Source organism: Pelecanus crispus, chromosome 3 (assembly GCF_030463565.1).
Source record: "Pelecanus crispus isolate bPelCri1 chromosome 3, bPelCri1.pri, whole genome shotgun sequence".
Classification (NCBI taxonomy): Eukaryota; Metazoa; Chordata; class Aves; order Pelecaniformes; family Pelecanidae; genus Pelecanus; species Pelecanus crispus.
In genome coordinates this window covers 54,304,526-54,318,298 of record NC_134645.1, presented here as the reverse complement: position 1 = coordinate 54,318,298, position 13,773 = coordinate 54,304,526, and the positions used below count along the sequence as shown (strand labels likewise).

The following is a 13,773-nucleotide window of genomic DNA, read 5'->3' as shown; positions in this document are numbered from 1 at the left end:
TCTATTACTGCATGGAAGTGCATAGAAGAAAATTAAATCACACTGAGTTGGAATGATTCATAAAGGTATTGCGTATATAGGGGATAAGGAGGACCCTCCCGTTGAGTCACGAGGTTCAGAATGGACCCCCTTGCTTTCTAAACTCCTTCTCAGAGAGGAGCCGAGGTGCGGCTGGGCCTAATCTTAGTCTCAGACTTGGTCAGCGGTTTATGAGAGTAATGCTGTAAGAATAATGCAGCAGTATAAGACTCCTTTTGAAATTAAATCATACATCTACAGACTACTTAAATTGATTCACGTATGCATACCACAAATATGAATGCATATATGAAAATGGTATACCTGTGAAAAATTCCCCTCGAGTTTAGTGAAATACTCATGTCTAATGCCTTGGCATTTCTCAACGGGCAAGAATAGAGCCTTGAGGAGTGAAGAATTTCAGCCCAGGCTCTGTTGTCGATCTTCGGCAATGGAGTTCTGGTGGCAGCAGACTTTTGGAATCTGGTAGTTTTGCTGACTTTGAGAGACATTTCGATCAGAGGGAGATGCTGGTGCAGCCCGCGGCGGTCCAGGAGAGCTCAAAGGGCCTCACTTAGGACTGCTGTTTATAGGATTGTGAGATGATTGACTTTAATCACCAGTAAATTTCCATTTGAGCCACAGTTTGGGTCGGTAGTTGCTGGAATTCCAGTAACAATGATACCACTCTGTCGGGGTAGCTGTTTGCTCTTGCTCCCCTCGTTAGCTGTAATATGAAGATTTTGATAAGGACAGGGCCGCTCTCTGCTTCAGCCATGTAGGAGTTTCTAGTACAATTAAGGGGCGCTTAACTGACCAACTCGCTACACGAAAGCGGCGGCCTGGAATTCCTGAGATCATAAAGCTTTTGACGAGAAGGAGGAAGGCAGGGGGATGCATCACCACATCTCCCCAAACGATTTCAAAAGAAAACCCTAACCAACCCTTAAAGTGTTGGACCATATTTCATGAGCCTTAAGAAAGACACCTTCCAACTTGAATTCCAGATATAGTCAATTTACGTGTTCAGCCTTTTCTATAATAAAACAGGGTTGGGAAAAGTTGTTTTCAAGCCTTGTTGCACAGAGGACTAGTTTAATTTAAGTGAAGATTTTACTTGGGGGAAAACGTTTTCCCAAACCATCCTTTCAGGAGTTAAAAAAATATTAAAAATTTAAAAAATCAGAATCATAAAAAAATTGCAGCTCTGAACTGCAAGATGTTGCAAGTTCTCTCTCCTCCCACGAGCCTAGCCATGTCATGCATTTTGCATTTGACTTTCTGTTTGTATAAATGACCTAGTGTAAATCTGAATTTTACGCTTTTGGTAAAAACAAACAAACAAATCAATAATTGAACATGTTGGTATAACTTTCCACTAGCATTTTCAGTAAACCAAAAGACATTTCTTGGAAAACTGTTAACTCACTAAGAAAGCAGCCTCGTGGGACAGAATGGAAGCAGTGGAGGAATTCCAAGCCCTGGCCTGTTGAGGTGGAACAGAAGAAATTGGAAGCCCATTCAAAACTCTATTCTCTTTTTTTTTTTTTTTTTTTCTCTGACTGTTTTTTCAAAACATATTGTGTGGACTTTTATTCTTCTTAAGCTTTCTTTCAGTCTTACCATTTGACTTAAGAAATAGTACTCTCCACAACAAGACTTTTATTAATGTACTATAACATTTCGTGACGTAGAAGAGCATATACAGAGCTAGTCATATACTAGTACTAGTTCACTTCTCATACTGATAACTATTTGTGTGCTTGTGCTGCGAGGTCTGACCTTAATAGTTTGTGTGATTATTGACCTTACACACAACGTGTTCCACCTAAAAGTAAATTAGGGGATGTATGACTTTTTGTGGAAGAAAAGACTCTACAGTATCATCTATTTATTGTCCTATGTGCAGCTTTAAAACAACAACAACAACAAAAAAATCACCACCTGAACAAAAACATCCTCATGCTGCAACAGAATAATTTGAAGTACAGCACCAATAGTTGAGATCACGTTAATCTGAAATGTGTAAATACCAAATAACAGTTACAAATCAGGCATGCATCCACTATAACAATGTGTGGGGGTTTTTTTTGCTGACAGGTGGTAACTCTTCCAAATCTTGCACGTTTTTGAGACTTTGCAGCATATTATGTTTGTGCCCACATTACATATAAGCATGCCGTTTAATTGCACGGTAGCTAAAACTGCATTTAGGCATTCCTTCTCTTTTAGGAACAGAACTTCCCCTCCCCCCGTGGTACTATAGTTGTACAGGTTATCATGCTTCTCATTTGTTAAGTCACCAGTACCTTTCACATTCCAGTGTTGTGTCAGCTCACCACCAGTGAGTGCAAGAAGAGGTAGCAGCATGTTCCTTGCTCTGCCCTCTGCTGGTGTAGGAACCTTCTCTCATTCACCATACCTGTAACATATTACTTTGTTCTACCACATATTAATATAGCTTGTCACCATCTTAAAAGAAAACAACTCACTCCTGCTTTGGAATAAAAAAAAAAATAAATTGAATTGTTTAAATAGTAATGGTGGAGTTCTGATCATGATTGAGTGAAATAAGCTGCAAATACCTTGTGGTAAATAGTTCTTTCAAAGATTAAATTACAGCAGAGAACATGTTATAACTCAGCTGCACTTTGCGTCACTGTTTTATAAATGAGGGTTATTTTTCCTCTCTTTCTTCAGTTTCTGAAATTCACAGATATATTTTCACAGCCACCATTGTTTAGAAAGTTGGCTAAGATAACATTTAAAAAAAAAACCACAGTAGCTGATAGTATGGAGTAGTGTATATGTCCACATGTTACATGAAGAATAGTGAAAAGAAATTCCCTCCAAAGTACTGATTCTTTTACATAAATTTTCTATAAATTGCCGCCCCCATCCTTGTCTATTCCACAAAACATTTCAGACTTAAAGCAGCTGAATTAAAGATAGAACATTCTACGGAGCAGTGCTCCCTCAGTTACATATGAATATAAAGTACTGTAAGTATTTGTTGATACTAAATCTTCAAACATTTCCTCTGCATTTCTGATTTCCTGGAAGAATTTTAATGAAATTTGGGGAAAAAAAGACACATTTACAGTTAACTTTGCTTGCCTTAATTTTTTTTAAATGTGAATTGTGGTTAAGCCACAAATGTTTGTCTTACAAATAGGAAGCTCTTTTATAATGCCCAGGATTTTAAGTGTTAAACAAGTATTTTTGTTTATGCAGGCCTTTATTTAGATTCAAAAGTTACATTAAACCTTTCTCCTTTACTAAAGTTTGACTCCCCCCCCCCCCCCCCCCCCCCATGTTTTTACTTGCTTTGTTACATTTTAAATATTGTCAAATTTAAATTATGTTTCTGGGAAATTTAGCTAGTTTTATTCACTGTTCAATAAAAATGGAGTTGGAAAGTTTCTTCTGTGTTGTGTTCATTATCTTATTTTTTGAAAGACTGGATACCTGAATGTGTTACTTAAATTTACTGATACCTGTTTAAAAATGTTTAAATTAAAAAACATTTTCTTTAGCATGCTATCCCTTTCTGAAAACATTACTAAGATTTATCTCTGGGATTATTAATGCCATCAGTGTAACAAAGTACCTACGTAATGGTGACCGTCTTGTTGCATACTCTTCTGTGACGTCAGTATTGAAGCCTTCTCATCGCCTCCTCTCTGCCCTTCATCTAGTACATGTAGCTCTGCTTTGAAAATTGCAACTTCTGTTCCTTTTGTAATGTTTGATTCTTGAACCTTTTCTTTGAGTATTTAAAAGTGTTTTTTAACACTGAAGAATTGTTCTCTTGTCCATTGGAGTGATTCTGATGGGGTTTCTATGTATGGTGTCTGTTTCACTTTTCTGGAAAATATTAGTTTGCTTAACCACCTGTACGTTTTATCTGTCTAACCCTTGAAAGGCTCCAAAGAATATTGAAAGCAGTACTGTGTTTGTAGTACTACTTGTTCCTTTGTTTGGTTGGGAAAGGTATTCAAAGATATCACGCTTGGTTTGTAGTCTTTAAAAAAAAAAAAAAAAAAAGTATGAGGTTCCAAAACACAAACAACATCCCCAAAAAAGATATTTTGAAGCCTAAGTTCTTGTTAAGTAACCACCTAAAACAGTCTCCACAGTATGAAGTCTTTTCCCATCTTGCTGAAAATACAGCTTATGCTATTCACAGAATTGAGTTTGTCTACTGTTTATGTAATTCTTTTATACAGAATACAACAATGTTTCATAGCTTCCATGTTTTAATTTTTTTCAGGAAGAACAGAACCGAGGCAAGCCCAACTGGGAACACCTGAATGAAGATTTACATGTACTTATCACTGTGGAGGATGCTCAGAACAGAGCAGAAATAAAACTGAAGAGGGCTGTTGAAGAAGTAAAAAAGTTACTGATACCTGCAGTAAGTATTTGTATGCAAATCTTTCATTTCCAGAAGTTACTTCTGAAATACAACTAATACTGCAGCAGTAAGAGTAAGCCTGCAGAGTGGCATCCCAAAATGAAGTTTAGATGTTATTTTGTAATATTCTAGTGATATTTAAAATGTCTCATCCTGGACCAAATTATTCTTCAGAACAGAATAATATTTTCAAGAGATGTCAATTTTTTTGCTTGTTTTAGATATAGATGCAGGAAATTCTTAGCACCTTTAAAAGGCAGTGCCGAACTGTTACACTAGCTTTCTCACCTTCTTTTAGTATAAGGATGCTTCACTTTAAGGCTGGGCAAATATGACACGCTTTTATATTTTGCTTTGAGATGATTCTGATACTTTAAGAAAAAAAGGCATGTTTTCTTAGATCATCACGTTCAACACATTCCAGAAAGAACAAACCCTTCAGGAAGACAGTATCAAAAAACTTTGCTGTCAGTATACTGGGGAAAAATAAACATAGTGAAACTGGAAAACGGGTTGTCTTTCTCATTTCCTGATAATATAAACTGCCTTCTGCCCAGCCAGATGTCTTACAGCTTTTTGCAGGGACCAGAATTACCCTGTAAGAGCCCTTCTCTTAGATCTGCTCTGTATTCTCACTCAAAGCAAGGTGACTCAGCGTGGCTGTATAGTGCATCCCATGCCATTAACTTGCATCTTGTGCTGATTTTTACCACCACCTTTGTGCCATTATAAAATGATAAAAATAAATTATTATATCTTTTTCAGTAGAGGAAAAATTTTCAATATTATGAGGAAAAACTGAGATTACCTTATGAAAGAAAGTAGTAGGTGGTATTAAAATGACCTTGTGATTTTGGGTGCTTAGTGAATGCTGACAGATGCTGGCTGTGAGGAAACTTGTGACACGTGCTGTATAACCAAATTTATTCAGAACACATTTTTAAGAGTTACTAAAGATCAGGAGAGAGACTTAATTTTTGAATTAACAAAATATGTTAGAATATTAAGCAGGAAGTATGAAAAAAATGTAATTTAGAACTCTTCACATTGCACATTGTCAGTCTCTGAAAGCAGAAGACAACTAGAGAAAGTAGATCTTCAGAATTTATTCATTTACTAAAGGGAACTTGAGCATATTAGAATTGAGTTTATAGTCAGGATTAGAAATGGTAATAAGAGAAAGGCTATATGGGCAAAACTTTGAAACTTCATGTTCATTCTCTAACTACTATGCAGCAAATAGTTTAAAAAACCATACAACTCAAACTTCCATGTGATACAGAATTAATTTTGTCAAACGTGTCTGCTGATTCTTCTACCTCCCCTTTATTGCTGAATAATATGACTGAAGGGTCATGTTCAAGATGACCTTATAGGTCACAAACCCCCAATATGTCTGAAGTACTAATGTGTATACTCTGTGCATGTTTGTGTTATTCTTGGTTTCTGGAGGTGGTGTATGGGTATGTGTTGAGCCTCCAAAAAAAAAGAATACACTAGAAGTTTTTCATTATGATAGTGTCGGCCAGCTCTCATCTTGAAAATATTCTGCCTCATTTAGTACCTTAATCAGTTATGGAGCTCTATAATCCTGGTTACAGATTTTTTTTTTTTTTTTCCCCTTTAGAAAAAAACACCACCACAGGGCTAACTATTGTCCAAATGTAGCATCAGTTGAAAAACACCTTGTCAGTTCATTTCATTAACATTTTTATATATTATGTGTAGGCATAAGGGATTTGGGTGGTACTTATTACATGTGCAAGAGTTAAAGGTCTGTTGGCTCTCATTTCTGAAAATTATGCCTTGTTGAAACAGACATGTGTAGTACATACTAATGAATTAGTATATAGGTGAACTTGTTTTTTGCACTACCTGTTGCATCTGTTCAGTTAGTATCAAAAATGTCTGTTTAATCAAATTGTGGTTTCAGGCAGCTTGAGAGTTGAAAAATTCTGGTTTAGGATTAAAAACTATTAATTGAAAACTTCTGTGAAGGAAGCCATAAACCTTTAAATAATCACGGTAAGCATGAGGAAAAAAAGAAATCCTAGCTAATCATAATAAGACAGGGAAATTGTGGATGTTGGAAGATTCCAAAGATGCTCTAAAATATATGAATGGAAAATTGGAAATTACCTTTCATGTGGTAGAATACCTGCAACTATTACTGTTTGCCAAATAAATGTCACAGGATTAAAATTGATAAAAAGATATTAATGTAGTCCTGTATTATCTCCATCCAAACTGAATAAAATGTAAGATTATGTAGGAGAGAAGATTCCGTCTCATTCTTGCCATAAAGTGGCAATGCTTTGGTTTTCTGAGATATGTTTCAGAAAAGCAAGCTAGTGTTAGAGATGAGAATGAGTTAGTAATTTCTTGGAATAATCAGTTATTTTTATACTCAAAATAAAAAAGCCTAATTACATTTTATAGCAACAGTGCACAAATAGGCACATTTCTAAAATGGTTTTCTATTTGAAGGTACTTGGGTGAACAGAGACTATTTCAGTAGTGAAGTGTGTTTCTTCTCATCTTTATGAATCTGGATCACTAGTGATTTTTTTTCATGTGAATGTGAATTATTAATTTCCCTTCCCACTAGCTCTTGGGTTTTTACCAAGATAGTGGTATAGTCAAACAGCTTGTCTTTAGAAGTAAAAAGGACAACTTGGGGCAGAGTGGCTGCATAAGCCATTTTTCCTCCCTAAGGAGAAAGACCAACCCTCCCTCCACCCTTCTTTTTCTTTAATTATTATTATTTTGTATTTAATTTACATTCTTTGATATGAAAGGTTTTGGGTTTTTTTTTTTTTTATTTTGGCTGTGCTTCAAGTTCTATAGGACTAATTCTTTTCCTCTTCCCATAGTTCAGTGAGACACTGGTCATTATGTGGACCTGCAAGATCATATGGTACTGCTTCTTTTATGTTTTTCTCCAACGAAAAACAGCAAGAATAAAGCAGTCTTCAGGCCTTTTGGATCACATTGAGCTTTACCATCCTTATGCCTCCTTCTAAAGTGAATCTTGATCTCTCCTTTCCTCATTGTGAGAGCTTTGACAGTTTGTTATTTGCAAGAGTTCAGTAAGGATGGGCAGTTCTCTTGCAAAGGAAAGACAAAAGATGCTGTGGATTGTGCACTGCAGAACATAAGAAAAAAATACAAAGCCTGCATAAGGGGATGTATGTAATAATTAGAATCATAGAATGCTTTGGGTTGGAAGGGACCTTTAGAGGTCATCTAGCCCAACCCCCCTGCAGTGAGTAGGGACAGCTTTAACCAGATCAGGTTGCTCAGAGCCCCATCCAACCTGACCTTGAATGTTTCCAGGGATGGGGCCTCCACTACCTCTCTGGGCAAGCTGTTCCAGTGCCTTACCACTCTCATTGTAAAAAATTTCTTCCTTATATCCAGTCTAAATCTATCCTCATTTAGTTTAAAACCATTACTCCTTGTCCTGTCACAACAGGCCTTGCTAAAAAGATTCTCCCCATCTTTCCTACAGGCCCCCTTTAAGTACTGAAAGGCTGCAACAAAGTCTCCCCGCAGCCTTCTCTTCTCCAGGCTGAACAACCTTCGGGTTGTTCTCTCAGCCTGTCCTTGTAGGAGAGCTGCTCCAGCCCTCGGATCATTTTTGTGGCCCTCCTCTGGACCTGCTTCAACAGGTCCATGTCCTTCTTGTGCTGAGGGCTCCAGAGCTGGACTCAGTACTCTAGATGAGGTCTTGCCAGAGCAGAGCAGAGGGGCAGAATCACCTCCCTCGATCTGCTGGCCACACTTCTTTTGATGTAGCCCAGGATACGGTTGGCCTTCTCGGCTGCAAGCGCACACTGTTGGCTCATGTCCAGCTTTTCATCCACCAGTACCCCCAAGTCCTTCTCCACAGGGTTGCTCGCAATCCCTTCATCCCCCAGCCTGTATTGGTATCGGGGGTTGCCCCGTCCCAGGTGCAGGACCTTGCACTTGGCCTTGTTGAACCTCATGAGGTTCACACAGGCCCAGCTCTGCAGCTTGTCCAGGTCCCTCTGGATGACATCTCATCCTTCTGGCGTGTCAGCTGCACCACTCAGCTTGGTGTCGTCTGCAAACTTGGTGAGGGTGCACTCAATCCCACTGTCTTATGTAATTGATGAAGATATTAAACAGCACTGTTCCCAGTATGGACCCAAGGGACTCCACTTGTCACCGGTCTCCGTGTGGATATTGAGCCGTTGACCACTACCTTCTGGATGTGACCATCCAACCAATTCCTCATCCACTGAACAGTCCACCCATGAAATCCATATCTCCCCAATTTAGAGAGAAGGATGTTGTGGGGGACTGTGTTGAAGGCTTTACAGAAGTCCAGATAGATGACATCCATTGCTTTTCCCTTGTCCTCTGATGCAGTCACTCCTTCATAGAAAGCCACTAGGTTGGTCAGGCAGGACTTACCCTTGGTGAATCCATGCTGGCTGTCTCGAATCACCTCCCTGTCCTCCATGTGCTTGAGCATATCTTCTAGGAGGATCTGTTCCATGGTCTTCCCAGGCACAGAGGTGAGGCTGCCAGGTTGGTAGTTCCCAGCGTCCTCCTTTCTTCCCTTTTTAAAAATGGGCACAACGTTTCCGTTCTTCCAGTCACCAGGGACTTCACCTGACTGCCATGACTTTTCAAATACTGTGGAGAGTGGCTTGGCAACTACATCAGCCAATTCCCTCAGGACTCTGGGATGCATTTCATCAGGTCCCATAGATTTGTGTACATTGAGGTTCCTCAGGTGGTCTCAAACTTGATCTCCCCTTACAGTGGGAGGGGCTTTACCCCCCTGGTCCCCCTCTTGCGGTCCAAATTAAATATAGCCTACTGAGTTACAGTGTCATTAAGGGTTTGGAATTATTCCTAGAGGTCCTGGGTAGTATGGCTGAATTTCTCTGCTAGAAATATGTAAGGCTTCCACATGTTCTAAGAGGTGTTGAATAAACTCTACTAGCTGATTATGTTTTTCTAGATAGTCCTGTTATTATACAGATGTCCAGGTCTCTTTAATTACTAATTTGCCTTTATACTAACTGTCTTTATATAGGATGAAGCACATAAAAACAGAATTCAAATTTCAGGCAAATACTTCTTACTCCTTTTTTTTTTTGACTCCACGTTCTTCCTTTCTGAGGAAGAGATCCTATTTCTGGCTTCTATGTAACTATTCTGATTTGGTCTGGAATCAGTGTTTTTCAAATTCTTTGTATTGCTCTTCCTGTCTTGGGGCAGCTGTAGTTTTACTTGGTTGCTGCCTCCATCTTGTCTGAAGACAACTGCAATATAGTATTAGTCAGTGATGCTCCCTGTCAAACTGTGTGCATCATTTGCCACTATGATAATGGAATTTTAAGATTGTGATCGGTAGGAAGTAATGTTTCAGTAGAAGATTGTTTAATTTTGTTAGTACATTTGGTTCTTGCCTATAATAGTGATTTTAGACTTTTCAGTCTTGAATATCTTTAAATTTAGCTGTATGGTATGGGGGAAAGTATCATTATTTAAACAAAAAAAATCATTGAGCTTAATTAAAATAAATACTGTAGCAATATTGATTTCATAATGTCAAAATCCTTAGAGTAGATGAATGGCAATGATTTTTTTTAACGTAATTCAAACACAAATAAAACCATGCTATGTAAGAGATAAGTGTTCCTTAATATGGAAAAACATTAATTGTGACTTAATGTAGATGGAAGTCCACAAAGAAACAATTTTATAGTGGTCATTTTTGTGTATTTTGTAGCAGCTTTATGCATTGGACAACAATTACCATCAGTCTTCAATAGTGGTCCCAAGCATTTCATCCTGCTTAGTAGTAGATGTTTCAGTGTTGTAGTTCAGGAATTTAAAAATGGAGTAAGGAAAGGATGCAAAGTAAAGGTGTTACTAGAACAGAGTTTCCACACCAAGATGTTCTATAACATAAATTCACAGAGAGTCCAAATTACCCAAACCTAATAAGCCATTTAATAATAGAGGAAAGCTTGGGTAATTCTTGCTGTATGGAGGAGCTGAAGTTGGAAATTCAATTTTGCCAGTCTTCAGGTAAAATGAAAAAAAAAAAAAAAAACCCACAAAAACCAACCAAACAAACAAAAAAACCCAAAACAAAACCAAACCAACTTTTCAGAGCTACAAAGCCTCAAATACTGAAGCAGAAATACCAGACTGGCCTGAAGAGTGCTGGATTAACTGAAGTTGCTGTCCTTTAACCATATCATAGTTGCTGCTACGACTGTTGTCTCTTTCCAGCAAGCTGTTCGGAAGGCTGAATTAGTGAAACTGTGAAATAAAGGAAGTAAAGCATACACTCTTGCCTCTAAACATTTTCATAAACAACAGTGAGAAAATAGCTATGCTTAACAAATAATAGTCAAAATCGGAATGAGAACAACTGTGTAAATACCTGCCCAAGAGGCTGAAGCAGTTGCTGAAAGTGATTGATTGAATCTTCTTGAGTTAAGGTTTTACTGTTGGGTGAATTTACTTTGGCCTGAGGGACTGGTAAGGTTAAGTGCAAGGCATTGCTAGAAAAGTAAAAGCAGGAGTAGCAAACAGAATGCTTAAAAGATGTGTTAACTGAGGCAGTACGATAAGAAATACTGGCTGTTTTCAGAGGAAAATAAGCAACTTAATACTGTAAGATCTTGTATTTCACTTGTAGTGCAATAAAAATAGCCTCACCAAGTTGCAACTGAATTCTATAGAGATCATGGAGAAAATGGGGAAAACCTGTGCTGATGATGGCTGCCTTCAGTATCAGCTGTGACGAACAATGGGACTGGGAAAAACCTTAAGAATTATTTTTTTATATCAAAAGATTAAAACAGATAACATACGCTGTATATAAAACAAAGGGTTATTATATTCTGTATAGTAGAAGGCAGAAGAATTAAGAATAAAGTAAATAGTGGATGGAGATCTGGGGAAGTAAGATTTGATTTTCACCTTGAAGATAATGTTAGCCATCTTTTTGCTATGAAGAAAAAAATCATTGAATAAAAGAATCAAATAACGAACTATTCCCTGTAAGTGTCATGGAGTATGATACTTTATGTTCACTGTCTTGAAACATAGTATGCCAACAAAAATATCAGCAAAACTTTGTATGAAGATGTAATGCAAACAGCTATAACAAATGTTTGTGACCCAGTGGTTAAACAAAAACATCTGTGTTGAATGGGATACAGTCTCTTCTTTCGTATCTGTTACTTTAAATTGTGAAGAGATGTTAGAAAAACACAGTACAAGCATTTTGTGCTTACACTGAATGGCTTGCTTTGCTAAAGAAGTGAGTCTTTTTCATGGTAGTCCAGTTAACGTGCAAGGATTTTTCTTACAGACTTTCTTCTTCCAAATGCTTGCTGTACTCATCAGAACAGCAGCAGAAAATCACATTCTAGTGTTTCATCCAGTTTAATGTGCATATACAGTGCATGATTTTTACAAATTGGAACATTCTTTATAGTGATGCTTGGTATATAAATACCCACTCACTGTCCTTCTGTTTACTCCCTGTTACTAGAGATGTTATTTTGATGGTATTTCTATTTTTAGTTGCTCCTATATACAACACATTTTCTTTATATAACAGGAGAGAATATAATGAAGGGGCAATAGTATTGGCAGAATGTTTTATTTTTCAGTTGGTTAAGTTAAAAGCATTTCTTTCCTAAAGACTACCTTCAGCAAGTGTGATGAGGTGGGGCTTCTTTATTAATTAAAGTAAATTTCTAATACGTTCCTTATACATGTAGCTGTAAATTTCCATGGTGGTTTATTTTCAACTTCTTACAATAAACTGAAGGATGTCTTCATTTTTACCCTGAGAACTTTGTGTGCTGGGAATTCCATAGCAAAAACCTGATACAGTAGAAAGAACTTTAATTTAAGGATTTTTAATTGTGGTTTAGCTTTGGTAAAAAAAAAAAAAGGATATTGTAGTAATGCTGTACATAATTTGTTGCCCTTTAGCTAAGACTAGCAAAAGCTTGAAATTTGAAAGATATTAGGAGAAGACTTCATTTGTTTTAGCCATCTAAAAAGCCACAATAAATTGTGCATGCAAGTTTGACTTCCCTGAATAGCTCTTTCTAATTCATTCCTGCATGGTATGCTAGTTTATATTTTTGCTTTCACAAGTGAGAATATAGTGCCGCCTTCTATAGTCTCCCTGTTGAAATGTTGGTCAGGCTGTGCAATCCATTGTTTGGTGCTTGTTCAATTAAAGTTGTGAAATGAATAAGGGATGCAGTAGCAGAGAAAGGACACTGCTGTCGTTAACAGCTTTTTGGGAAATTCCTGCATTACATCTGTGTTGTCAGTTCAGATGCAAGTCTCTCCCAGTGCCTGTCATGTAAATGATCAAAAGGTGAGCTCTGTAGGTAGGGTAATGAAGCAGCCAAACTTCTTGGGAGTGACTGCTAGATGGTAAACTTTTTGATGTGGGGGAGAGGTGATAGTGTATTATTTTTAGTAGTGTGAAGCAGACTTAATGTTTCCATGACAGTATGAACCAAGGGCTGCTGCAGTCCTGCCATTCCTTCATGATTTGCTGTTCCTGCTTCTTGTTTTGCATCAGAAAGTACTGGCCTTCATCTGACCGTGTAGCGAGTCTATTTGGTGGAGAGCTTAACCTTGGATTAGCTGACTTGTTATGGAGTCAGTTTTGTTTTAGCACTGACGAAGTGATGGAATGAGAACATGCAGCCAGAGAAAAATGGGACTGCAGCAGACCACCCTTAAATAAATTTAAACTTCTGTAGAACTTAGGGATATGGCTTAGTGGTAGACTTGGTAGTGTTAGGTTAACAGTTAGACTTGGTGATCTTAAAGGTCTTTTCCAACCTAAAGGATTCTATGAATATGTTCCACTGCAGATAGGATGAGAACAAAATAATCAGAAACTCAGTGTAGCAGAATATGACAGTGGAAAACAAAAGAGGAAAGCCTACTAGTATGTAGGTTTTCTGTTTTCCACTGTCCATTATGTCTAGTACTGGTGATTTCAGTAGCTTATTCATAAATTGAATGAAGAATTACTTATATTGAGCAGTCCTTAAGTAAATTCTGGTATGCATTTTAATGGTCTTACTCCACTGAAAGTTTTCACTGTAGTGCAAGTCTGAGTTTTAAAAATGAGGACAAGAATCTCTTACACCAGTTCACATAGCAAGTGTTTACGTGTTGTGCTTGATACGTTACTGCAGTGTTAAATTTTTGAGCTTGTACTGGTATTGACTACCAACAAAATTATTTCAGGCCAGCTGCAAGTGTGAAGCAGCTCTCTCCATCATTGTGTAGTGGTGGAA

General features: G+C 37.6%; 1 protein-coding gene across 10 annotated transcripts in view; it reads left to right on the top strand.

Annotated features, from left to right (window-relative positions):
• Positions 1–13,773, top strand: part of QKI (QKI, KH domain containing RNA binding) — a 164,270-nt gene that overhangs the window by 108,214 nt on the left and 42,283 nt on the right. For all 10 annotated transcript variants that reach the window (XM_075706716.1, XM_075706713.1, XM_075706710.1 and 7 more), the window contains one exon: positions 4,292–4,435. In XM_075706716.1, coding sequence (XP_075562831.1) covers positions 4,292–4,435 — 144 coding nt within the window. The remainder of the gene's footprint in view (positions 1–4,291; positions 4,436–13,773) is intronic.